General features: G+C 44.5%; 1 protein-coding gene across 2 annotated transcripts in view; it reads left to right on the top strand.

Moving 5' to 3' along the window:
* Positions 1-25,094, top strand: part of SCN8A (sodium voltage-gated channel alpha subunit 8) — a 106,390-nt gene that overhangs the window by 52,963 nt on the left and 28,333 nt on the right. The window contains exons 8-20 of one of the 2 annotated variants that reach the window (XM_053375132.1): positions 44-107; positions 2,226-2,367; positions 5,925-6,131; positions 6,366-6,653; positions 8,119-8,511; positions 10,785-10,920; positions 11,418-11,656; positions 12,801-12,974; positions 14,671-15,027; positions 18,836-19,306; positions 20,362-20,479; positions 21,450-21,604; positions 24,031-24,204. In XM_053375132.1, the coding sequence (XP_053231107.1) occupies positions 44-107; positions 2,226-2,367; positions 5,925-6,131; positions 6,366-6,653; positions 8,119-8,511; positions 10,785-10,920; positions 11,418-11,656; positions 12,801-12,974; positions 14,671-15,027; positions 18,836-19,306; positions 20,362-20,479; positions 21,450-21,604; positions 24,031-24,204 (2,918 nt within the window). The remainder of the gene's footprint in view (positions 1-43; positions 108-2,225; positions 2,368-5,924; positions 6,132-6,365; positions 6,654-8,118; positions 8,512-10,784; positions 10,921-11,417; positions 11,657-12,800; positions 12,975-14,670; positions 15,028-18,835; positions 19,307-20,361; positions 20,480-21,449; positions 21,605-24,030; positions 24,205-25,094) is intronic. The other variant, XM_053375133.1, reaches the window with a different exon arrangement.

The raw sequence follows: 25,094 nt of genomic DNA, 5'->3' as shown, positions 1-25,094 counted from the left end.
TCCTTCTCCTTCTATTTTTCTTCCTCCCCTGTACTTTCTGTAGCCAATTTTTACACATTACCTGGGTTTCTTGATCCTTTGTTGTGCGGTAACAGCTCTGACGCAGGGTAAGTTCTCAATTCAGATTATCTCTGTCTCTTTCAATTTGACAAACTACTTTTGAAAGAGAGAAAAAGTCAATAGGTATGGATTACACTCCAAAAGGTACTTAAATAAATTCATTTGTAAAGCAATTGGTTTACCTGGTACCCGGTCACCTTCCTGACTATTTAACTTTCTTTTAATGGAGGTGCCTACTGTATCTTACTTAAAGCATACATTAAGCAGACATGCAGATGTGCACAGAGCTTATACATGATACAGGACTGGGACTCTACCTTCTTTTTTCACCCAAAGTCCACTTGAGCCACACATTGGACTTCAGTGTTGGAACAGGGAATAACACATGTTAGGTTCAATTCCAATTGTTATAACTGCCCCAACTCAGGCAAAGTGGTATAATCATTCCTACATATATTGATTTTTAGCCTATTAAAATGTGAGGATGTATTACAAACTTGTGGGAGGGGTGTCTACAATCCTAATTTTCCACCATGTGAGCACATCAGCATTGATAGGTCAGTGCTGATACCAGGAGTGGCTCAACCTGTAGGGCAGAGCTGCAGCAATAACCAACAGAAAGGAAGAGGGCAAGGCAGAATGCAACACTGCAATATTCCATATATGAACCACACTGGTTGAATGCCTTGCTGTGTGGTTGTTTGCTGGAGAATATGCGGTTAACACTTGCAGAGCAATTATGCAGTATTTATGCAGAGGCAAGTGCAATCAAAACTGCTTCTATTTTGAACTCTTGATTTTTGCTGTGGAAGCTGCCAGTTGAATTCAAGTTTGTGTTTTGTTTTAGCATTCCAGAAATTCACATTTGTGTACTTGCCTATGAATTGCACAGATTGGACTGTATATGGGTGAATGAATCACTCTTGTAATAAAATTATTCCATGGATGTAAAGAAAATCCATGAAGTCATACAGAAAGTCTACTCTTCCATCACGCATTTGTTTTACTTAATATGGGATTTCTGCCCTGCCCTTCACTGTAAGGTTTCCAGTGCAAGTTCCGACAACAATATACATTTAATTCAGGTAAAAGAGTTTAAAATTAGTGCTAATACGCCCAGGAACCTCATCAAAATGCTGGAGAGGGTGCACCTCCACAGACACATACCTCCACATGTGGTGGGAATGCCCAAATATCCAATCATTCTGGACAACAGCCATACAAGAAATATGTAAAATAACTAAGCAAGTATTAGAAATCACCCCAGAATTGGCCCTACTAAACATCTTCAAAGACAATAATGTCCACTCACATCACAAAGAACTCATAACCCACCTGCTCTCAGCAGCCAGAAACATCATATCCAGACACTGGAGAGACCTGTCAGGAGTAAGCAGGGACCAATGGTACCAAATAGTATGGGAAACAGCCTTGCTAGAAAAATTAACCAATAAACTGAAACTGACACGGGGACAAATAGAAGAAGATGCCTTCGCCCCGGTATCGCTCCCCTTTATCACATACACAGCCCAACAAGACAACGACAAGAATCCACCAACAGTATACGAATCAATATGGCTAACCTGACTCAAAAACACCCACCCACCCCACTCACACATGAAAATAAAGTTCACCACAGCCAATCACAAACAAGCAAACACACCCTAGGCCAACCCCAACTTCTCTCACCACCAAAGGAACACAAGCGAATAGCAAAGAAAACCTGCACAAACGATGCTGACACAAAACACCACACATACATTAAGTAAAATTAGAAACATCGCCACCCCTCCCCACCCCCACTCACCACTCTCCCCTCCACCTCTCCCCCCCCTTTCTTCCTAATGTAACCCTAATGTCTCAACAAATGAAACTGGCCTGCAGAAAATGTAACTTGAAAATAGAGACACTGCACATACTTTTGTAAACCAAAAAATCTTTAATAACAGACCCCCCCCAAAAAAAGATGGAAGGTAAAAGAGTTTAAATGAGAAACTTTTACAATTCAAGTAAGGATCCAACACAATACAGTAGTAATATCAGGCTTGCTGAAAGCAGACTGTTGAATTGGGGGCAGCGAAAGCATTCACCGTGAGTCTTCCTCTTTCTGGTCTAATAGCTCCTACCATGCCAACTAGCTTAAATTTCTTCCATCTTGTCTGCAGCCAATGCCCCGAGGGCTTTACATGCATGAAAGCAGGGAGGAATCCAAACTATGGCTACACCAGCTTTGATACCTTCAGTTGGGCTTTCCTGGCCTTATTTCGCCTCATGACTCAGGATTTCTGGGAAAACTTGTATCAGTTAGTAAGTATGACATCTCCTATCCTTTACTTATGTGTGAAGAGTCTCCTTCGGCCTGCATCAGGGGCCACCTAGCGGTCTGGAAGAAAAACGAAAGGCGCAGTTGTATGTAATTATGCCTGTGAAAAATGACAGAAGCATTTTCTGGAATCAAATGAATTAGCATCAAAACAGCAGCTGCGATTTGGCTGAGTACAAAGCATTCCTTACACTGGCTCAGCTTGAATGTGACACTAAGCCAAACTATGGCTTAATACAAATACCCAGGCATATGGCCTCCCAGAGAGGGGACTGCAGCAGCTCTGCTTCTCCAGTCCCACTGCTGGGAGCTAAACTATGGTTTGCATGTCATCCGAATCTGGGTTTGTGGTTTGTCACCTTTGTACAAACCACAAGCTGTAAGCTAAGAACAAACCTTGGTTACAGCTTGTGGGGTTTCTGGAGCAAGGCAAAGCACAAGCCTAGGTTCAGATGACACACTGAGCCAAACCATGGTTTAGCTCACAGCAACAGGGCGGCAGCAGAATGGAAGGAGTAGCAAAGTGGCCGTTTTCTCTTCTCCAGGAGACTGCAAGTTTGTGTGTGCCATGACTAAACAAAGAATACCAACACACACAGGGAATGCAGAACCATCTACACCAGCCTAGCCCAATTGTCAGGGTGCTGTCAGTGGCTCCCGGCTAGTTGCCCAGGAAAGTATAAAGAAAAGGAAAATTTCTTACCGTCCTTTTTTATTTCAATCTTTACAGAGAGAGGCTATTGAACCCAGCCTCTTGGAATCTCCACCACTTCCTCATTCATTACTTCTACGGGTGCTTTGTCTTTGAGGTCTTTGCTCTCCTACTTTTAAGGCTCACCAGGTTCTGGGAGATGGAGGGTCTGGGATGCTTTCTAATGACAACGTGTCAGCCAGATGTTGTTCTGGTTCTGCCTCCTCCTCTCCCATTATTTCCCAACTTTTCTCTTCATCTGCCTCTGAGCTGCGACCTCCCTCAAACCCCTTGTTGTAAATCTATACTGTCTTCATCTTCCTCCTCCCTGGAGGGGTCAGGTTGGGGAAGCGGTCTCCACCATTCCTCCTCTGCCCAGTTCCTGACACCAATGTGCTATAGCAGGGGTGTCCAACCAGTAGATCTCCAGCTGATCCTGGTAGATCACGGGATCCTTATTGTGTACAAAAAGTTACGGGGGTGGGAAGCTTAAAAACTCTATGCAATCCTCCCCAAAAATGCTCAACAACTCTGGGCAATCCACCTACCCCATGCACACTCTTCCTCCCTCCAATGACAATGAGTAGATCACCACCAGTTTTTTTATACTGGGAGTAGATCACAGTCTCTTGGGAGCTGGATCTGCCTGCGCTATAGCTTTGTAGATTCCCTTTGTCCTGTGCTGATGGATAGAAAACATATGCATGGTGTTGCTCACAAAAGTGCAAATGAGTGGAAGGGGAGGGGCCATAGGTATGGCAGCAGGGTTTTCAGGGAAGGGATAGAATATTATATGCAGTGTTGAAATATCCGGTCTTAGACATTTTTGCACCCAAAGCGAAAATGGTTAAAATGATACCTTCCTGTTGTAGATTGGAACATGTGGGTTATTTAAAAAAAAAAAGATACACAGAGATGGAGAAAGGAGGCAGGAAACTGATACTCCCTCTGTAGACAAGGACTGCTTTGTGTTGCTTTGTTGTAAGTTTGGAATCATAAACCACCCACCCCATATTTTGCAGGGCTCTTTTTTTTTGGTAATTTTTACATTTTCAGAGAGTGGTGGGGCAGGGGGGAAGGCTTACCATTTTGAGAAGATGCGGCAGAGGTTTCTAGTTATTTCCCTTTAACTGGCCAAAGGGAACAGCTGTCTCCCCCCCCTTCCTTCAGGCCCATGGGAATAATGCTACATTGTAAGGTAAAGTGTCAGCGTGGTGTAGTGGCTAGAGCGTTGGACTAGGAGTTGGAACACCAGGGTTCAAATCTCCGCTCAGCCATGAAACTCATTGGGTGAGCTTGGCCTAGTCTCAGTTTCTGAACCCAGCCTACCTCGCGGGATTCTTGTGAAAATAAAATAGGCAGGAAGAGGAACATGTATTCCACCTTGAGGAATGGTGGGGTATAAAGGCAATTAACAAACCAACAAATAGGTAGGAAATTGTTACTATTGTCTCAGAGGACAATTAGTACCAGCCATTATGGCTCTTCTCTTAATGGGGAGTCCCTTGCCACCAATTATGAATAGATTTTATCCTCCCACAAAAGTAGTTTGTTCTTTTCCTACCCTTTCTGCCTCACGCTACCCCACCAAAGGGCCAAAAATAATAATTAGGGCAGATATTTCAGCCCAGCAATACGTGAACTCCCATGTTCCTGTACATACTGCAGCAGCATCATAAATGCTGCCGTTCTGGTTACCCCAATATTTCCAAAGAATCCAAAGAGAGAACTGATTCCTATTAGGAAAGGCAAAAAGTGATTGCAGTTTTTTCAGCTTAGGAAAGCAAAGACAGGAGAGATGTTATGGTTAACGTATACAAAATCAAAGAGCATTCAGAAAAAAAGACACACCCTTTCACATAGTAGTGCTGTAGCTGGCCAGCCATGACACTGCATCGGTCATGAGCAGAGGTGTCATACCTTCACATGCACATAAGAGGACACGGGTGGCACTGTGGTCTAAACCACTGAGCCTCTTGGGCTTGCCAATCGGAAGGTTGGCGGTTCGAATCCCCATGACGGAGTGAGCTCCCGTTGCTCTGTCCCAGCTTCTGCTAACCTAGCAGTTTGAAATCACACCAATGCAAGTAGATAAATAGGCACCACTGTGGCAGGAAGGTAAACTGCATTTCCATGTGCTCTGGTTTCCATCACGATGTCCTGTTGCACCAGAAGTGGTATAGTCATGCTGGCCACATGACCCGGAAAGTTGTCTGTGGTCTAAAACCAGCTCCCTCTGCCTCAAAGCAAGATGAGCTCTGCAACCCCATTATCACCTTTGACTGGACTTAACCATCCAGGGGTCCTTTACCTTTACCTTTACCTAGGAGGAAGGGGGTAAAGGTAAAGGTACCCCTGCCCGTACGGGCCAGTCTTGACAGACTCTAGGGTTGTGCGCCCATCTCACTCAAGAGGCCGGGGGCCAGCGCTGTCCGCAGACACTTCCGGGTCACGTGGCCAGCGTGACATCGCTGCTCTGGCGAGCCAGAGCCGCACACGGAAACACCGTTTACCTTCCCGCTAGTAAGCGGTCCCTATTTATCTACTTGCACCCGGGAGTGCTTTCGAACTGCTAGGTTGGCAGGCGCTGGGACCGAACAACGGGAGCACACCCCGCCGCAGGGATTCGAACCGCCGACCTTTCGATCGGCAAGCCAGGAGGAAGGGGGTACTTTCATTCAAATTACCCTTTGCTTGATAAAAGTTTCTCTCAACACCCCCTGGGTTTCTGCTTGCCTTATGGGGGTCGCAGCACCTCAAGTGGCCTTCTAACAACTAACATGCCACAAACCAATCTTGGGTTCAGCGACCAAAATAGGAAACCTCACAATGACCACTTTTTCTTCGCAGACTTTGCGAGCAGCGGGAAAAACCTACATGATCTTTTTCGTCCTGGTTATTTTCGTTGGGTCGTTCTACCTGGTAAACTTGATTTTGGCTGTGGTGGCCATGGCCTATGAAGAACAAAACCAGGCGACACTGGAAGAGGCGGAGCAGAAGGAGGCAGAATTCAAGGCCATGTTGGAACAGCTGAAAAAGCAACAGGAGGAAGCTCAGGTTATTCCCTAATGTGCCCCACCATTTTTCTCATTTTATAGAGAGCACAGGCTAATGTAATCCTAATGATAAACACACAATCCAATCTGTGTTCCATTGGAAATTGGAGAGTTTGCTGTTCTCTCCATGGCTAGAGTCTAATTAATCACAGTGTTTAGAGGCTGGAAGGAATTCATGCAAGGTGCTACAATTTGGTTATCTTGGTTCTTCCTACTCCCCCCCCCCCAACTGCAGGCTGCAGCCATGGCCACTTCAGCAGGGACAGTCTCAGAAGATGCTGTGGAAGAGGATGGCGGAGGAAGGATGTCCCAGAGCTCTTCCGAGATCTCCAAGCTCAGCTCTAAGAGTGCCAAGGAGAGGCGGAACAGGAGGAAGAAGCGGAAGCAAAAGGAGCTGTCGGAAGGAGAAGAGAAGGGAGATGTTGAGAAGGTGTTTAAGTCAGAGTCAGAAGATGGCATGAGGAGGAAGGTCTTCCGCTTGCCAGACAACAGGTTGGGGCGGAAACTTTCCATCATGAACCAGGTACAGTTTGCAGGCCCTGCAAGTGAAAACTTGGTGTTGGGTGGAATGTGTCAGAGGAATGGCTGGACTGGAGTCTTTCCTCACTTTCCCTGATAGCACTATTTTCATCCTTTCAGTCTTTCTCGTGCTATATTGCAGCCATGTATATACATCAGCGTTTGGCACAATATGTCCTAGCTGCCTCTGCGCCTTAAAGCTAGCCGCCAGCCTTCATACCCACCCCTCACTAAGGGGGTGAAGTTGGAATGTTGTAATTCAAAATGCCAGGAAGACAGATTTTTCTATAAAGTGGAATGGAAGTAATGCCATATTCCACTTCATTTGTACTGCCTCTGCTTAAACCGAGCACCAGTCTCTCCAAAATACAGAAATCACTGGGTTATATGCAACTTTAGTCATACTCAGAGTAGACCCACTGAAATTAATGGACAAGGCTAATGTTGTTTGCATCCGTCTGTCTCAGGAGACAATGGAGGAGCGCACCTTTAGGCATAAGGTCAAACATTGCTCTGCTAATTCTAATGTGTTTACTCTGAGCAAAACTTATTTGGCTATTCCCCATTACCTTCCATTGAAAAGACTTTGATTGCAAACTATCAAATGCATTCCAGATCAGTTTTGGTACAATCAGTTGCCTGACTGACCACGTCATTGCATCTCTTGGTGGACATTCTCTGTGTTTTCATGCCATTGCTGAAAAGCAAATACGTTCTGGAGAGGTGTTCAGTTACTTTGTCTTGAGAAAGTAGTCAGCACTCTAGAGAGTCCCTATTGCTCTTTAAACAATCCATGCATACCCCAAAAGGGACATGTTCAGAGCAGTTAGTTCCCATGGTGAGGCTGAAAATTTCTTGAAAAGAGTTGGTTTAATGGAGGAGAGACATGTATAGGTCAAATCAAAACTGTAGACATTTTCTACCAAAGACTTTTATCTGTCTAAATATGTAGAGATACATACAGTGGTACCTTGGTTTGCAAACGTTTTGGATTACAACCACGTCAAACCCGGAAGTGCGTGTCCCTTTTTTTTTTTGGACTACAACCCTTTTTTGGGGATTACAACCCATTTTTACTTTTTTTTTGAGGCCCCATTGGTGAAAGCATGCCTTGGGTTACAACCTGTTTTGGTTTACAACTGGACCTCCGGAACAGATTATGGTTGTAAACCAAGGTACCACTGTATATGGCAGTTTGGGTTTCTCTTGGCGATCCAAGGGGTAAATGAGGACCACGAAGCAGTGGAGGGTGACATGTGCTATTAAATCCATATATTAATTGAAACTAATCAGCTGATTCCTTTGCTACCAACCTCTAGCGTTTTCACGATGGAGAATTCGCCGCCACCATCCTTTTTTTCTTCTTCATCCGGTTGCGCGGTAAATTCTATGTTTTTGCCTGTTGCTGGTGCTTTATAGCTTCCTGTCCGCATTCCTCTTCCATCTTCCTGCTTCCTCTCTCCTTCCAGTCGCTGCTCAGCATCCCAGGATCTCCCTATCTCTCCCGGCACAACAGCAAAAGCAGCATCTTCAGCTTCAAGAGAGGTTTCCGCGACCCGGGTTCAGAAAACGAATTTGCCGATGACGAGCACAGCACAGTGGAAGAGAGCGAGGGCCGGAGGGATTCCCTCTTCATCCCAATCCGGGGCCACGAGAGGAAAAGCAGCTACAGCGGTTACAGCGGCTACAGCCAGGGGAGCAGATCGTCCCGCATCTTCCCCAGCATCCGCCGGAACATGAAGCGGAACAGCACTGTGGACTGCAACGGCGTGGTCTCCCTGATTGGTGGCCCAACCTCCAACATACCCAGCGGACGGCTTCTGCCTGAGGTGAAAATAGATAAGGCAGCTACTGATGACAGCGTAAGGAAGTCAATGAGTAGATAGTCTAGGCATGGAGGCCCACCCTTCTCTCTGCTTTCCTGTATGCCGCCAAAATGGATCCTTTGACGGAATGAAACTTGGTTTGTCTAGCCAACAGATGTTATAGTCTAAACCCTTATCCCAGGCTCCTCTGCTTCTTAATCTTCTTCACTTTCCCTTCTTTCCCAGATTAACCTACTCACATATTTCCTTCTCTTTTCTCGTCTGGCTTCTAAGAAAAAATGGCTTGGAAAAAAATTATATATCTTTTTGAGGAATGAGAAGTGATCAAGTACACTGTTTGCTAAATCAAATCCCTCAGAAGTTTCAAAACATGCAGGAACATCTGGGCGTGAATGGGCTAGGCCAGAAATTTCTTAATCCCACTCATGCAATTAGGATTAATTTTGTATAAATCTTGCTCAACGTATTAATATCCTATCTGTTTACTTGCTTTTTATTTTGGACATCTCAGTCCGTATTTTAGAAACGAGATGAATACGGCAAGTTCTAGTGTAAAAGGAAGTTACAAAAAAAAAAACCCACAACCCAAATCGTTTAGGAGTTTCTAGGGTAGTGAGAAACAAGACTTTCTCCACGCAGAGTCAGAAGCAGTAAACCTGTGACTGAGCTACACCATTTCAGAGACTTCAGATCACTGAATACCCCTTAACTACCAAAAAACAAACCATAGATGTCAAAGAGACTGTAGTTTTCTCCATGGGGGAATAGTTGTTTGTGTGGAGTGACAGGCCTTGAGGTGAATTTCCCCATATATGAATAGCTGGAACAGGAGCAGGGGTAAGGCTTGGTTTTTCCTACAGGACCAATCAAAATCCTCCTGCACCGCCATCTTGCGCCCTTTCCATTTTTAATCTGAACTGATACAGCCCAGGTTCAGGTTTACTGGATCAGTTAGGTTAGAACTATGCCAGAGAATATAGGCAAACAAAAGATACAGGGTCACCTGTAAGCCAAAACCATTGCCACCGATCCTAAACACACTTGCTCCCATTATGGCCAAAGGAAGTTGCTCCAGAGTGAGTGTTATTTATGAATAGCATCACCATCTTTGGCCAAAGTGCACATGGGAAGCCTTATTCCTGTGTCCTTAAATTCCAAGCTTTTTTTTCCTTAAAAAAACAAAACCCCTCTTTCTCTAGGTTCTTGCAAACTAAATGAAACTACTCCTTCCCAGTCCTTTTCCCCCCTCCTTAAGAATGTTTGAAACCCTTCCTAGTTACTTTCAGCTTCAGTTACTACTACTTTCTCTAGTTAGCATGCTAGTCTACTGTGCTCTTTCCAGACTTGGTTCTCTAACAGCATGGAAATGTTACAGACTGTTAACTTTAGCATGACGCATGCATGAAAGGCAACCTAAGATACATATCTGTATTGCGTGATGCCTGTCATCCGATAGTTCTTTGGGACAGTGGCTATAATCTGTTGTTAAACAAGAGAAACACCTAATCTTCATCATCACATCTGAGAGACCACATGAGCCATGCAGGCTTTTCATGGAGTAAATATTTTATTTCAAACCTCTATATGCTCAGACCCAAAGCAGCAAATGCTGAGTTTTGCTTGATTGAAGCAAACAGCATTTGTCGTTCCCTAGGTCTGTCCCTGCTCCCATTTACAAAGAAGCATAGAAGGGAGTAGATTCTCAGTTATTTATGTTTATCAGTCACGATAAAATGGCCAATGGGAAAGTCAGCTTTAGACAAACCATATTAAAGGATTAGCTAGTGCTGTTTTGGGACAATCAAGGTAGGCACAGAAGACATGTTCTTCCAACTTTTTTGTTTAATGTGATTTCCAGGGACTCCAAATTTGGCTGGAATAGCAGCAGAACTTGAGGAATTCAGAGAGTAGATGAACATATCCAATAAAGAGCTCATAAAATATTATACAGGGTGCCTCTATCCTGTGCATTAATGTGAAATCAGCTTTCTGCAGCCTTTCATCTAAGTTCCTTTTACACCAGAATTCCACGCACTGCAATAGTTTTTGAAATGCGCTTCAGAATATCCCTGACTTTAAAAAGTTAGGTGTTAAGTAGAATAGAACTCATTTTTTATAACAGCAAAACCTTTCTTCACCTTAAGGAGGGGAGGCCAGTGAGGTTATTATTATCTGGCAAAACCACCATCTTCCACATATATAAAGATTTGACTCAAAACAAATTCTGCCTTTGCAGCTGACAGCCCATCATATTTCCCCGCGCAGACATGAAAGAGGCCGTACTAACGGGATGTTAATGGATTTTTCAGGGAACCACTGAGGTGGAGATTAAAAAGAAAGCTACTGGGTCACTCTTGGTATCAATGGACCAGCTGAATGCATCCTATGGAAGGAAGGACCGAACCAACAGTATAATGACAGTAATCACAAATACCCTTGTAGAAGGTATGTGTGTTAGAAAGCTTGTGGTCCTGTGCCCACTAGCTCAAGGGATTACCCACTTCAGAAGTTAGTATTCGTCTTTCCTTTCCCCATGCTTTAATTTTAAAAACCATCTTACATTGTTGTTGTTGTTGTTCTTAAGATTGCATAGACCCTACTTTTCAGACTCTGCATGCTGCCCTGAGCTCCTTGAAGGAAGGTCAGGATTAAAATGTAACATATACTTGATTTAAGATACAGAATTTTTTCTTTATTCCACTCCACCCCTAAATATTAATTTTATGGATTCTTAGATTAATTATTCACACATAGCTTGTTTTCCTGTCTCACTGCAGATGTCCTGATTCCTTTTGTTTGTGAAATGTGACCACCTCTTAAACCTAAAACATAACAGCCTGCAAGGCCCAACAAATTGAGAATGACTTAAACCTTGCATAAAATTTCATTGGGCGTGTCTACATTAATCGGTTAAAGTTGCCCACCTTCTTGTTTTGTTGTAGAACTAGAAGAATCCCAAAGAAAATGCCCTCCCTGCTGGTACAAATTTGCCAACATCTTCCTTATTTGGGAGTGCCACCCATACTGGATGAAGCTGAAAGAAATTGTCAACTTGATTGTCTTCGACCCCTTTGTGGATTTAGCCATTACGATCTGTATTGTTTTGAATACTCTGTTCATGGCAATGGAGCACCATCCCATGACCCCACAGTTTGAGCATGTCTTGGCCGTAGGGAACCTGGTAAGCGTGAAAATGTTCCCAATGCCTATGGGAACTCAGCCTTATGTATGGGAAACAGCCTTATTAGAAAAAACTAGCCAATAAACCGAAATGGACACGGGGACAAATAGAAGAAGACATCTTCACCTCGGTACGGTTCCCTTTTATCACATACACAGCCCAACAAGACAACAACAAGAATCCGCCAACAGCCTACGAATCAATTTGGCTAACCTGATTCAAAAATACACACCCTCGCACACAAAAACAAATCTCACTACAGCCAACCAAAGACAACCAACCACACCCTAGGCCACCCTCAACCTCACTTACCACCAAGGAAATACAATGAGCGAATAGTAAGAGAACCCACACAAGCGACGCTGACACAAAACCCCACACATGCACTAAGTAGAAGAATAGAAGCATTGCCCCCGATCCAACCCCACTCACCATTTCCCCCCCCCTCTTTTCTTCCTAACCTAACACTGTATGTAACACTAATGTCTCACAACAAATCAAACTGATCTGTAGAAAAGACAACTTGAAAAAAAGAGACAATTCACCTTGGCTAACTGATTACTCTAGTCAAACAGTGATTTGAATTATTGCCAGCTACTTTTGAATATCAGGATAGACTTAGAAAGGCCTACTTATAAATATTTAAATAAATAAAATAAGGCAGCCATTGCTGCCCACAAGTATCTAGAGTTTTGGGGCTCTAGCTGGTGCCACTGCCAGTTTTGGAATTGAGGTACCGTATTTTTCGCTCTATAAGATGCACCCTTTCCCTCCTAAAAAGTAAGGGGAAATGTGTGTGCATCTTATGGAGCGAATGCAGGCTGCACAGCTATCGCTGAAGCCAGAACAGCAAGAGGGATTCAGAATATTTTTTTTCCTTGTTTCCTCCCAAAACTAGGTGCGTCTTATGGTCTGGTGCGTCTTATGGAGTGAAAAATACAGGAATTCAGTGAAATACTAAGAAAAAAGTAGCAGTGGGGCAAAAATTCTGATTATACAAAAAAAGGGGGGGGGAGACTGTCTCTTCATCCAAATTGCTGATATACTGTGGCCTGTTCATTCATTAATTCAATTGAAGGCAAAAAGTATTAAGTCAAGTTCAGTGAGAGCTTTGAACATTCTGATCCTTTCCCCCCTTTTTTAGGTTTTCACTGGAATTTTCACAGCTGAGATGTTCCTAAAGCTCATAGCAATGGACCCCTACTATTATTTCCAAGAAGGGTGGAACATTTTTGATGGATTTATTGTCTCTCTCAGTTTGCTGGAACTGATGCTGGCAGATGTGGAAGGGCTTTCGGTGTTGCGATCTTTCCGATTGGTACTATTTGCTTATTCTACTCCACTTTTCACAGTTTCCTGTCTTTCCTCTCCTTTCACCCGATACAACTTTTTAAATAAGGTTATATATCAGAACCCACAGCAAAGGTCCACGGGAGGAATAATTGCCAAATCCTTACTGGCCAGTATTGCAAATAAAGACTTGTTCCGTGTCCAAGAGTTGGTTTCTATCCCCTTTCAATTGCCATTTATTCTGCCTAAAATTACCTCTAAATAGCTAGAATCTGAAGGCTAGTTGCTGCAAGCAACGACTGCAGAGCTTACATGCAGACCTTAGCAACAAGTCCACTTCAGGAAGCAGTTAATATCCCAAATGCACTCTCAGCATATGGTTTTCTTTAAAAATGGCAGTGAGGATTAGCAGTAGGATCCTATTGGGTTGGAGCATGGAAGTGATTGTGGCAGGTGAACTGCCCAGTGCAGAGCACAGTCAGGCTTGCACCACTTCCAAGAACATGCAGGGTTCTTGCCACCGTTTCTGCCTTGGTCAAGAGGACATGAAGGGACTGTCCGTTTGAAAAGCGGGTATTGGGTAGTAGAGTAGTAGAGGTTGTGCTCTGCATGCAAAAGATCTCCAGTGCAATGTCCCTGGCTTCTCCCGGCAGGGCTGGGATACCTCCCTGCCCCCCTAAACCTTTGGAAAGCTTTTGCTAGTCACTGTAGACAATATTGTACCAGGTGGACCAATGGCCTGATGCTCTTAAGTCAGCTAGTGGCAATCTGCAGATCCTGACTTTCCAGCTAAAATCCATAGATTGACAGCTCTGCCTCTAGAAATCTCCCATTCAGTGTTTAGTTCATGATCAATATTTCCTTTATTATGTATACAGTGGCCCCTTCGGGTAATGTAACCATCGGGTTGTGAACATGGCAAACCCAGAAGTGGGTTTGCCGCTCGCACACGTGCAGAAACGCTCTGTGTGCTTCATGCATGTGCAGAAGTGCTCTGCGGTGGCGCACGCGTGCCTAGAAGCGGTCCTCCGGTTACGAAATTTTCAGGATACGACCGGGCCTCTGGAACGGATCCTGTTCATAACCGGAGGTACCACTGTACAGTACTGAATTTTTATTAAATTTTGGAAATTTTAACAAATTAACTTCAACTTTTAATACAGTGGTACCTCAGGTTAGGGACACGGGTGGCGCTGTGGGTAAAAGCCTCAGTGCCTAGGACTTGCCGATTGAAAGGTCGGCAGTTCGAATCCCCGCGGCGGGGTGCGCTCCCGTTGCTCGGTCCCAGCGCCTGCCAACCTAGCAGTTCGAAAGCACCCCTGGGTGCAAGTAGATAAATAGGGACCGCTTACTAGCGGGAAGGTAAACGGCATTTCCGTGTGCTGCGCTGGCTCGCCAGATGCAGCTTTGTCACGCTGGCCACGTGACCCGGAAGTGTCTGCGGACAGCGCTGGCCCCCGGCCTCTTAAGTGAGATGGGCGCACAACCCTAGAGTTGGACACGACTGGCCCGTACGGGCAGGGGTACCTTTACCTTTACCTACCTCAGGTTAAGTACCAAAATCCCTGAGCTTTTTCGCAGGTCCACTACATATGAAAACTGCCCCTTTGGTATGTTGTGATCAATATCTCTTTTCAAATCTGGGTTCCCATTGGCAGAACTGTTGCTTTATTAATCATAAATCTGTTTTATCTCTATTTCTCTTTCTTTTTTACATCTTCAAGTTGAGGGTCTTCAAGCTGGCAAAATCCTGGCCAACCCTGAACATGTTGATTAAAATCATTGGCAACTCGGTGGGTGCCTTAGGAAACCTGACCTTGGTGCTAGCCATCATTGTTTTCATCTTTGCCGTGGTGGGGATGCAGCTTTTCGGCAAGAGCTACAAGGAATGTGTCTGCAAGATCAACCCCGAGTGTGAGCTTCCACGATGGCACATGCACGACTTCTTCCACTCTTTCCTTATCGTCTTCCGTGTGCTGTGTGGGGAGTGGATTGAAACCATGTGGGACTGTATGGAAGTGGCAGGACAGGCCATGTGCCTTATTGTCTTCATGATGGTGATGGTCATTGGAAATCTGGTGGTCAGTAAATATCTATCTGTGGTTGCTTTTGAGTGGGAAGTGGATGGCTGTCTTGTAATGGGCTGGGACAAGAACTCACTTTTTCTATTTCGTGGCAGGTTCTGCAGCTAATATTCCCTATATGCTAAGATGTTTTAAAGACCAGTGCTAAGGGTTACCGCACATTCAGGAAACTTTCAGGATTAAGAATAATGACTGCAGCACAAATGCATTATTATTATTATTATTATTATTATTATTATTATTATTATTATTATTAACTGCTCTATACCCAGGGGTCTTGAGGGACACGGGTGGTGCTGTGGGTTAAACCACAGAGCCTAGGACTTGCCGATTGGAAGGTCGGCAGTTCGAATCCCCGCAACGGGGTGAGCTCCCGTTGATCAGTCCCTGCTCCTGCCAACCTAGCAGTTTGAAAGCACGTCAAAGTGCAAGTAGATAAATAGGTACCACTCTGGTGGGAAGGTAAATGGTGTTTCCGTGCGCTGCTCTGCTTCGCCAGAAGTGGCTTAGTCATGCTGGCCACATGACCTGGAAGCTGTACGCCGGCTCCCTCGGCCAATAAAGCGAGATGAGCACCGCAACCCCAGAGTCAGTCACGACTGGACCTAATGGTCAGGGGTCCTTTTACCTTTGCCTTTACCCAGAGGTCTCTGGGCAGTTCACAGAAAAAAATCACAACATATATAATCAGAATAAAAACAACAACCCAATAACACCCCCCTCCCAGAAAAGAGCCACATTCTAAAAGGGTATAGGATCAACCAATGGCCTGGTGTAAAAGGAACGTTTTTGCCTGGCGCCTAAAGGTGTGTAATGAAGGCACCAGGCAAACTTCCTAGGGAGAGCATTCCACAGACGGGAAGCCACTGCAGAGAAGGCCCATTCTCGTGTTGCCAGCCTCCACACCTCTCGTGGAGGAGGCACACGAAGAACGGCCTCAGAAGATGATCTCAAGGACTGGGTAGGTTCATATGGAAAGAGGTGGTCCTTGAGGTATTGCGGCCCTGAGCAATATCATGATCTAGAACAGAGGTAGTCAACCTGTTGCTCTCCAGAGGTGGACTGCAACACCCATCCTCTCTGGCCATTAATCACATTGACCAGGGCTATTGGGTGCCGTAGTCCACAGCTTCTACAGTACACAATATTGGCTACCCCAATCTAGAAGATAATGTAAGAACAGACACACCCCCACTGCATCAGATCAAAGAACCATTTTATCCAGTCTCCTATTCCCACATGCCATATGCCTCTGGGAAACCCACAAGCATAGCCCTCTGTAACCCACCCCACAACTGTCTCTGAACCCATGGCATTGGGCTGGTATTACATCACCACTTGTCCCCATTCCTGGCTTTAAAATAAGTGCAAGCAGAATTGATGGGGTAGAATAAGATGTGTCAAAACCTTCTGGTGCTCTTTTGGTGGGCCATGGCAATAGGCAGCAGCAGCTGTTACAATGGGACTGCCGCTGGCAACATAGCAGAATAGACTGTCATCATTTATGCTATGCAGGCTGACAATATTATTTATGAGTTGTTAGGTTCTTACAAATAAACAAAATGGCGACAGTGCCCTGAATTAGCACCAGGCAGCTGCGAACCACTGTTTTAACTTCCCACAATGCCCTCAAAGCAGCATAATTCCAGGGCATTCTGGGAAATAAAAAAGAGGGTTCATGGAAGGTGTCAGCAGTAGACCCAGCTGGGATGTTGGAGCCCCAGGAATCTGCCTGAGGATAGCATGTTCTGACACCAGCCCTGGACCCACCTCTTACAGGTATTTTAGCCACGAAAGACTTAACAATGTTAGTACAAGCATACATATATGATGCACCTAAGAAAATTTCTATAATGGAATTGCAGCTGACATTACAGCAAAATACATGCATTTTGTATCTCACATAGGATGGCCCTGTAGCTTTGTTGGCCCTCATATATACTACAATGCATATTTTTAAGATCATAGCATCAGTGAATGTCGGGGCATGTTTGGAAGAATTACCTCTTTTCAAACTGGCATAAAACTTCCAAAAAGTTAAGAGCATTTTTTTAAAAGGAAAAAAAATCCAAGCATAATTTTCCTTTACTGTTGCTCACGTTGCAATTTTTCCCAAGCTTTGCAAAAATCTCCCCCCCCCCCCGTATTTAAAAGGATGCTGCTGAAATGCTTCAGAAAAACTAATTTTGTCTGGCTAAGTCTTTCAAATATCCTCCCTTTTACCTTGACTTGATATTTGCCAATTTAACGGTTCTGTTCAAAACAAAACACACAAAGGATACAATAAATTGTGCATAAAAGCAAAGGAAACGTGAGAATAAAATGATCTGATTATATGATGCACCTTAAAATAAGGAGTGAAATTAAGTCTGACCCCCATAAGACTTAAAAATGCAGCGCAATTTCCTTTTATTTTACAGAAAATTGTGTGTATATAATCTGTCTTTTAATGTGCTCAGTGTACATGAAACGTTCATGCATCGATCAGAAAGAAACCAGGGATCCATTTTGCCTGCTGCATTTGGACATTCATAATATAAGACTGCTTTTCTCAGTCAAAATCCTCAATGTTTGCCTTCCCTCCTTGTTACTTTCTGAGATTCTTTAACCAGTATCCTTTCCTACCTTATTTAGAACAAAAAACTTGCAGGGCTTTGCCCATGTGGTGTGGTCAAATTAATTAAAACATTTCAGATTTCTTCTTTGTAACAAACGTGGGAATTCTACAGGGCTGTCTGTAAGCTCAGGGCTGTCTACGTGTGCTCACGTTTTATTTATTTACTCCATGTGTATATCACATTCATGCCAAGGCATTCACAGCGCTTTGCAATTTAAAATAATGGCATGCAATCTAACAGAGATGATACAGAAGGAAAAGGGGAGATAATAAGCAAATTGTTGTACCGATTATTACATAATGATTGCAATTGTTTATAATGCAAATTGCTTGGAGGTTTTTACAATTAAATGGTATGCACATTCCATAAATAAATAGCTAAACAGGTGGCATGAATGGCTGCGGAAGGAAATGGTTCTGGGATGGGAGGAGCCAACTGGGATGGGAGGAGCCAGCAGAGCAAGGCCCACTGCCACCAAGTAGAAGGATGCACTTTGAGGACGATATTGCCAATTCACTGAGCAAAAAGTGGCTAGAGGGAGTCTTGTCTTAACAATAACGATAACGATATCTTTATTGTCATTGTCCCATGAGGAACAATGAAATTGAAAAACTACATAAAACTACATAAAAACTACATAAAACTACCACAAAACTACATAAAAACTACATAATACTACATAAAAACTACATAAAACTACTGCAAAACTACATAAAACATTTTAAAATCCCTAAAAACTCTAAAACCCCATTTTAAAATACACTATACTATAGAGACCCCTTATGCTGCGTTTAGAACCAGAATTGCATTTGCATAGAAACTGTTTCTAAGGCGGCTAGTCCTGGCCTGTATAACCCTATACCTTCTTCCAGAAGGCAGAAGCTGAAAGAGATCATTTCCGGGGTGCGTACTATCCTGTGCTATCTCTGCCGCTTTCTTATGGCACCTGGCAGCATAGATTTGATCTAAGGTGCACCCAATTATTCTCTCTGCAGTCTTTACAACCCTGGATAGCATTGTTTTTTCCCTGGCCGTGCAGCTCCCAAACCACACACACAGACCATAAGTTAGTACACTCTCCACAGTACAATGGTAAAATGCCATCAACAGGTCCTCTGAGAGATTGTTTTTCCGGAGGATTCTCAGAAAATGTAAGACCTTTTACATACCTTTTTCTGCTTCTGCAGGTATTGAACCTGTTTTTGGCCTTGTTGCTGAGCTCTTTCAGCGCAGACAACCTTGCAGCGACAGATGATGACGGCGAGATGAACAACTTGCAGATCTCTGTCATCCGGATCAAGAAAGGCATTGCCTGGGCCAAGATCAGAATGCACGAGTTTGTGCAGACCCACTTCAAGCAGCGGGAGGCGGATGAAGTGAAGCCACTGGACGAGCTGTATGACAAGAAGATGAACTGCATAGCCAACCACACCGGCGCCGACATCAACCGGGAGATCGATTACCAGAAGAACGGCAATGGCACCACCAGTGGCATTGGCAGCAGCGTGGAAAAGTACATCATTGATGAAGACCACATGTCTTTCATCAACAACCCTAACCTCACCGTCCGTGTCCCCATAGCTGTGGGTGAGTCTGACTTTGAGAACCTCAACACGGAAGATTTCAGCAGTGACACTGACCCCGATGGCAGCAAAGAGGTACGGAGCCATGCTTGCTCATAGGCCGCACCCTCGTGCCTTTGTTTTGGGTGACCCATTGCATTGCAAGAGGGAAGCAAATTTGGCCTTCTGGCCAGAGCGCGAGGCTTTGCAGCCAGCAAATTTCTCAGTGCAAATAAAGTAGGCCCTCTTTACTTTCTTTGGCAAGATGAGAACGGCACAGACTTTTCATGGGTCGTATGTATGACTAAGTCATTCATAATAAGAACATACAAAGAACCCTGTTGGATCAGCCCAAAGGTCCATCATGTATCATGTAATGGAGATAAATCCTTTTCTTTCTAGTCTGTCACTTCCTCATGTGTTCATAGGCTTTCTACATGGAGCAGAATGCTAGGCCCTCTGTATTGTGTGCTTGGCTTAACACCACAATCGGTCTGCCTATGTTTCTCCACTTTTAAAAAGGGGGAAATATCTTCCTGGGCAGTGCTGGATTTACATATAAGCTAAACAAGCTATAGCTTAGGGCCCCACTCTCTTGGGCCCCTCCCAAAAAAATTAAAGGAAAAAAACTGGATGTACATTTCCAAAATATAAGATAAAAAACAAACAAAAGAAAACCTGCATACAGCAACAGTGTTCTGTGTTGTGTAGGCTCCTATGATGTACATATTTTGTTATGTGTAAATAGCTTTAGATACCTATTAGGTCCATAAATTACCATATAGCATATAATCAACACAAAGTACAGTGAAAATTTGTTGTTGACAAAGCACAGCTGGACATTTAAAGGGCCCTATTACCTTCAGTAGCTCAGGGCCTCATCACACCTAAATCAGGCCCTGTTCCTGGGAGATAGTTGCTCCCTCCAATTGTTTCCTTCTTTACGTCTATTTCAAAAGTCTTAAAGGATGTACCATATTAAGATGAGCCGATATTCAGCAGGGGTTAGACTAGGAAAGAGTTTTATTCTTATTTTATTTCTTTCCTGTGCTGCATATTGGCATGAAGTCAACGTTGTTTAAAAAATGGAGCTCTTCTTTTCTCCCGGCTCATAATATATGTGTTTGTGATGTTCTTTCCCATTGTTCAAGAAACTGGATGATACGAGTTCGTCGGAGGGCAGTACCATTGATATAAAGCCTGAGGCAGAGGAGGTTCCTGTGGAGGCACCAGAAGAATACCTGGATCCGGACGCGTGTTTCACAGAAGGTGATTTTGAACACAGTGGGGCAAAATGGACCTTTTAACAATATGGCATCCACTCAGGGCATGTTACCTCCGCAGAGTAGCCTTCCTTGGTAGGGCTGACTTCAGGTTTGAGGGGGCCTTCAGCAAAGTGCCCCCTAAGACCCCTGCTGTTTAGGCAGGCACTGTGAGATATGCTCTTAATTTATCTCAGTGCCCCCAGTTTGGCATCACTCTGGGACATTCTGGGAAATATAAATGGCAACTCGCAGATCCAGCAGAGTTGAGAAGCTCCTAGGGTTAAGTGGAGCCCCTGTGCCTAATTACACTTTTTTTTACATTCAAAAACAAGCTAAACATTTCCTGAAGATGATGATGATGATGATGATGATGATGATGATAATAATAATAATAATAATAATAATAATAATAATAATAATAGATAGTTGTTTATTTCCTTGACATCGGATGGGAGGGTGTTCCACAGGGTGGGCACCACCACCGAGAAGGCCCTCTGCCTGGTTCCCTGTAACCTCACTTCTTGCAGGGAGGGAACCACCAGAAGGCCTTCGGAGCTGGACCTCAGTGTCTTAAGAAATATAATAAAAATAACCATTATTAGATTTTTCAGCCAACCTCTTAAAAGTCTTATTAAGAAATTTGAAGGGTACTGTTGGACCAGTTGATATGGAGCTGCCGGTGCATGTTCTGACTGCAGCAAATTTCGCTGCAACCTTTTATTGGAGAATTAAATCTTCTGCCCTGAGCAATACTATTCTACAGGGTCTTAGCTATGAAAAATCTAAAGTATTATGCACAAATAAAAATATTTTGTAGAGCAATGTCCTTGATGATTATGGCAGCGCTGGGAAAATAATCTATTTTGACCTTTTATTTTTTTGTAACGAAGCCGAATTAATTAATTATTTTTTAATAAAAGGAATAAGGAAGTGTTGCGGCTCTTGGAAAACCTGTGCTAATTTTCCATTTGCAGGCTGCGTTCAGCGGTTCAAGTGCTGCCAAGTCAGCATTGAAGAAGGGTGGGGCAAGTCTTGGTGGAACTTACGAAAGACATGCTTTCTTATTGTGGAGCATAACTGGTTTGAGACGTTCATTATCTTCATGATCTTGCTAAGCAGTGGAGCCCTGGTGAGCAGAGTTATATTATATTGAGTCTTCTCTACGTAATGCTCTTAGCGTCACTTTGGGGGTCAAACCAGACAATACACGAAATGTGTAAAAAGGCATTTCAAACAGCTGAGTGTGTGTATGTTTTCAAAGTTAAAGAGCTGCTGTCAGGAGTGGGAAAGGATTGGGACCCTTGAGGTTATCCCTTTGTCTGCACGCTGGGGAAGATTACCCATCCCCAAAGCTGCTGGTCACCCAAGGATGGAAGTTTCTATTGGTGCATTTTCTCAATTTACAAACTCAGGAAATTCAGTTGTTGCTCTTACAGTCACTTGGGCAGCACAGTAGTTGAGATTGTCTACCATCCACAAGGGACGCGGGTGGCACTGTAGTCTAAACCACTGACCCTTTTGGGCTTGCCAGTCAGAAGGCTGGCGGTTCGAATCCCCACAACGGAGTGAGCTCTCGTTGCTCTTTCCCAGCTCCTGCCAACCTAGCAGTTTGAAAGCACGCCAGTGCAAGTAGATAAATAGGTACCACTGTGGCGGGAAGGTAAAGGGTGTTTCCGTGCACTCTGGTTTCTGTCACGGTGTTCCGTTGTGCCAGAAGCAGTTTAGTCATGCTGGCCACATGACCCAGAAAGCTGTCTGTGGACAGACACCGGCTCCCTCAGCCTGAAAGGGAGATGAGCGCCGCAACCCCATAGTCGCCTTTGACTGGACCTAACCATTCGGGTCCTTTACCTTAACCTTTTACCTTACCATCCAATGCTCCCCCCTTCTTCTATGGGGGGGGCCCTTGGTGTTCATGAAGGGACATATGGACTTGTGGTACCAGTGACAATCTTGTTTTTGTAGTGGTCGTGGTGGTGTTTTTTCCACCACAATGTTCTCGAAGTAAACACAGCTACTGGAAGGAACATTTGTTAAAAACTTAAAATGGAGCTGCTATGGGTGTTTGCTTTTAACAGGGTGAAAAGCAAGTGTAAGTACAGTGGTGCCCCGCAAGACGAACGCCTCGCAAGACGGAAAACCCGCTAGACGAAAGGGTTTTCCGTTTTGGAGGCGCTTCGCAAAACGAATTTCCCTATGGGCTTCCTTCGCAAGACGAAAGCCCATAGGGAAATCTCCGGGACAGCGGGGAAGCGCAGCGTGTCTTCCCCACTGTCCTCGGACCTCCTCCGAAGGCTGGCGGTGGGGCGGAGAGACCTCCTCCCGCCGCCAGCCTTCGGAAGGCTCCTCCAAAGGCTGGCGGTGGGGCAGAGAGACCTCCTCCCGCCGCCAGGCTTCGGAAGGCTGCTCCGAAGGCTGGCGGTGGGGCGGAGAGACCTCCTCCTGCCGCCAGGCTTCGGAAGGCTGCTCCGAAGGCTGGCGGTGGGGCGGAGAGACCTCCTCCCGCCGCCAGGCTTCAGAAGGCTCCTCCGAAGGCTGGCGGTGGGGCGGAGAGACCTTCTCCCCGCGCCAGCCTTCGGATGGCTGTCCTGAAGACTTGCGGTGGGAGGAGGGTTTTCCTTCCCACCGCCAACATTCAGAATGCTGTTCTGAATGTTGGCGGTGGGGAGGAAAAACCCTCCTCCCACCACAAGCCCCGGGAACAGAGGAGAAGCGCTGCGCGCCTTCCCCTCTGTTCCCGTACCTGTCCTGAAGGCTTGCGGTGGGGAGAAAAGCCCTTCTCCGCACTGCCAGCCTGGCAAGCGGTCTCCATAGGAACGCATTAATTGATTTTGAATGCATTCCTATGGGAAACCGTGCTTCGCAAGACGAAAAACTCGCAAGAAGAAAAAACTTGCGGAACGAATTAATTTCATCTTGCGAGGCACCACTGTATTGGGTATTGGGTCTCCCGAAAGCTGCCTGAGAATGCTTTGGCCTGACGCCAGCTCTGGAGTCACTTACTATATTACTTGTGAAAACACCCTAGGTGTCTTTGATAAGCACAGTGAGCAAGTGACTCCAGCAGATCTTTCGTTTATTTGGCATTGTCTCGGATACAATACTTAAAAAAGAAAAAGAAAATACTAACAACAACCAGTTTCTACACAACCAGAAAAGCATTGGAACCACTTTTGCATGACTAAATCATACAGGGTAATATCTACTCGAAGGACCAATGAAGTCCAAGCAAATTACCTGCATCTTTCCAATGCCAATATTGCTCCTACCCAAGGATTGGGCAACACTTGCATGGGAGGAAAAAAAACCCATATAATCCAGCTGGTGTCCTTCCAAGAGATAGACAGAGATAGACTGGAAATGGCATTCCACCCACATGGAAGCAGCGTCTGTGCCTCTCCAACAATGCTTCAAGCGTTGGGAGATGTGTGAACTGTATGTTCCTTGAGAAGTCTGCGTGTCTCCCACAAGTTTTTGGACCTAGTTTTTTATTTCTATCTCGCTCTGCTGCCAGGAAAAGAGTGTGATAATCCTTGTTGCCTTGTTACTCCTTAGGCCTTTGAAGATATTTACATAGAACAGAGAAGGACCATACGGACTGTCTTGGAGTATGCCGACAAAGTCTTCACTTACATCTTTATCCTCGAAATGTTGTTGAAGTGGTGTGCCTATGGATTCGTGAAGTTCTTCACTAATGCCTGGTGCTGGCTAGATTTCCTCATTGTAGCAGTAGGTATCATTTTGCTTCTTCCAATCCATGCATTGGTTGTTGTTGTTGTTGTTTAGCAGGACTGGGGCATTCCTTTGCACAGATAAATGAGGCCCGGCAATACCGTTCCTGTAGCTTTCTAAATCGGGGCTCCAATAACGACAGGGGTGGAGAACCTATGCCCTCACCCACCCATTGTTGGACTCCAGTTACCATCAGCCCCTGCCAGTTTGGCCCATGGTCAGGGATGATGGGAATTGTAATCCAGCAAAATCTTGAGGGTCACAGTTTCTCCACTCCTGAACCAAGTGGTGAGAGTTCCCCGATATGTGTATACATGTGTGAACAGGACCAATCCATCAAAATAGAAATGTTCTATGTTCTCTGCTCCAGCGATTCAAATTGCACGGTTCCATACTTTCACTTTCAGGCCTGCTTTTTCAGTGGAATCAGAATGTTGACTGAAATTGAGAAAAGGGCACAGAAAGAGCAGACAAACAAAAATAGTTTTGCAAGAAAATCTGCCTGCTGCTGCTACTGGCTGTCCAAGAGATAATTGAATAAGCTGCCAGAGAGATCCAACAATCGAATTATTGGTGAATGGTGCCGTTGACAATATCTTTTGGAATCGTCAGTACCCAGTAATGCTGCATTATTCAGGGGGGAAATGGGGAAATAAAATGGAGAAAATTGAAATCTAACCGATCTGATCAGTTTAGCAAACCAAAGACCCAGAACAGGGAAGAATAATAATAATAATAATAATAATAATAATAATAATAAAATTTATTTGTACCCCGCCCTCCCCAGCCAAGACTGGGTTCAAGGCGGCCAACAACCAGTAATAAAAACAAGTTGATTAAAATACAATTTAAAAAAACAACATTAAAATACAACATTAAAACATTAA

This window comes from Podarcis raffonei, chromosome 2, assembly GCF_027172205.1.
Source record: "Podarcis raffonei isolate rPodRaf1 chromosome 2, rPodRaf1.pri, whole genome shotgun sequence".
Lineage (NCBI taxonomy): Eukaryota > Metazoa > Chordata > Lepidosauria > Squamata > Lacertidae > Podarcis > Podarcis raffonei.
This window is presented reverse-complemented; position numbering and strand designations above follow the sequence as displayed.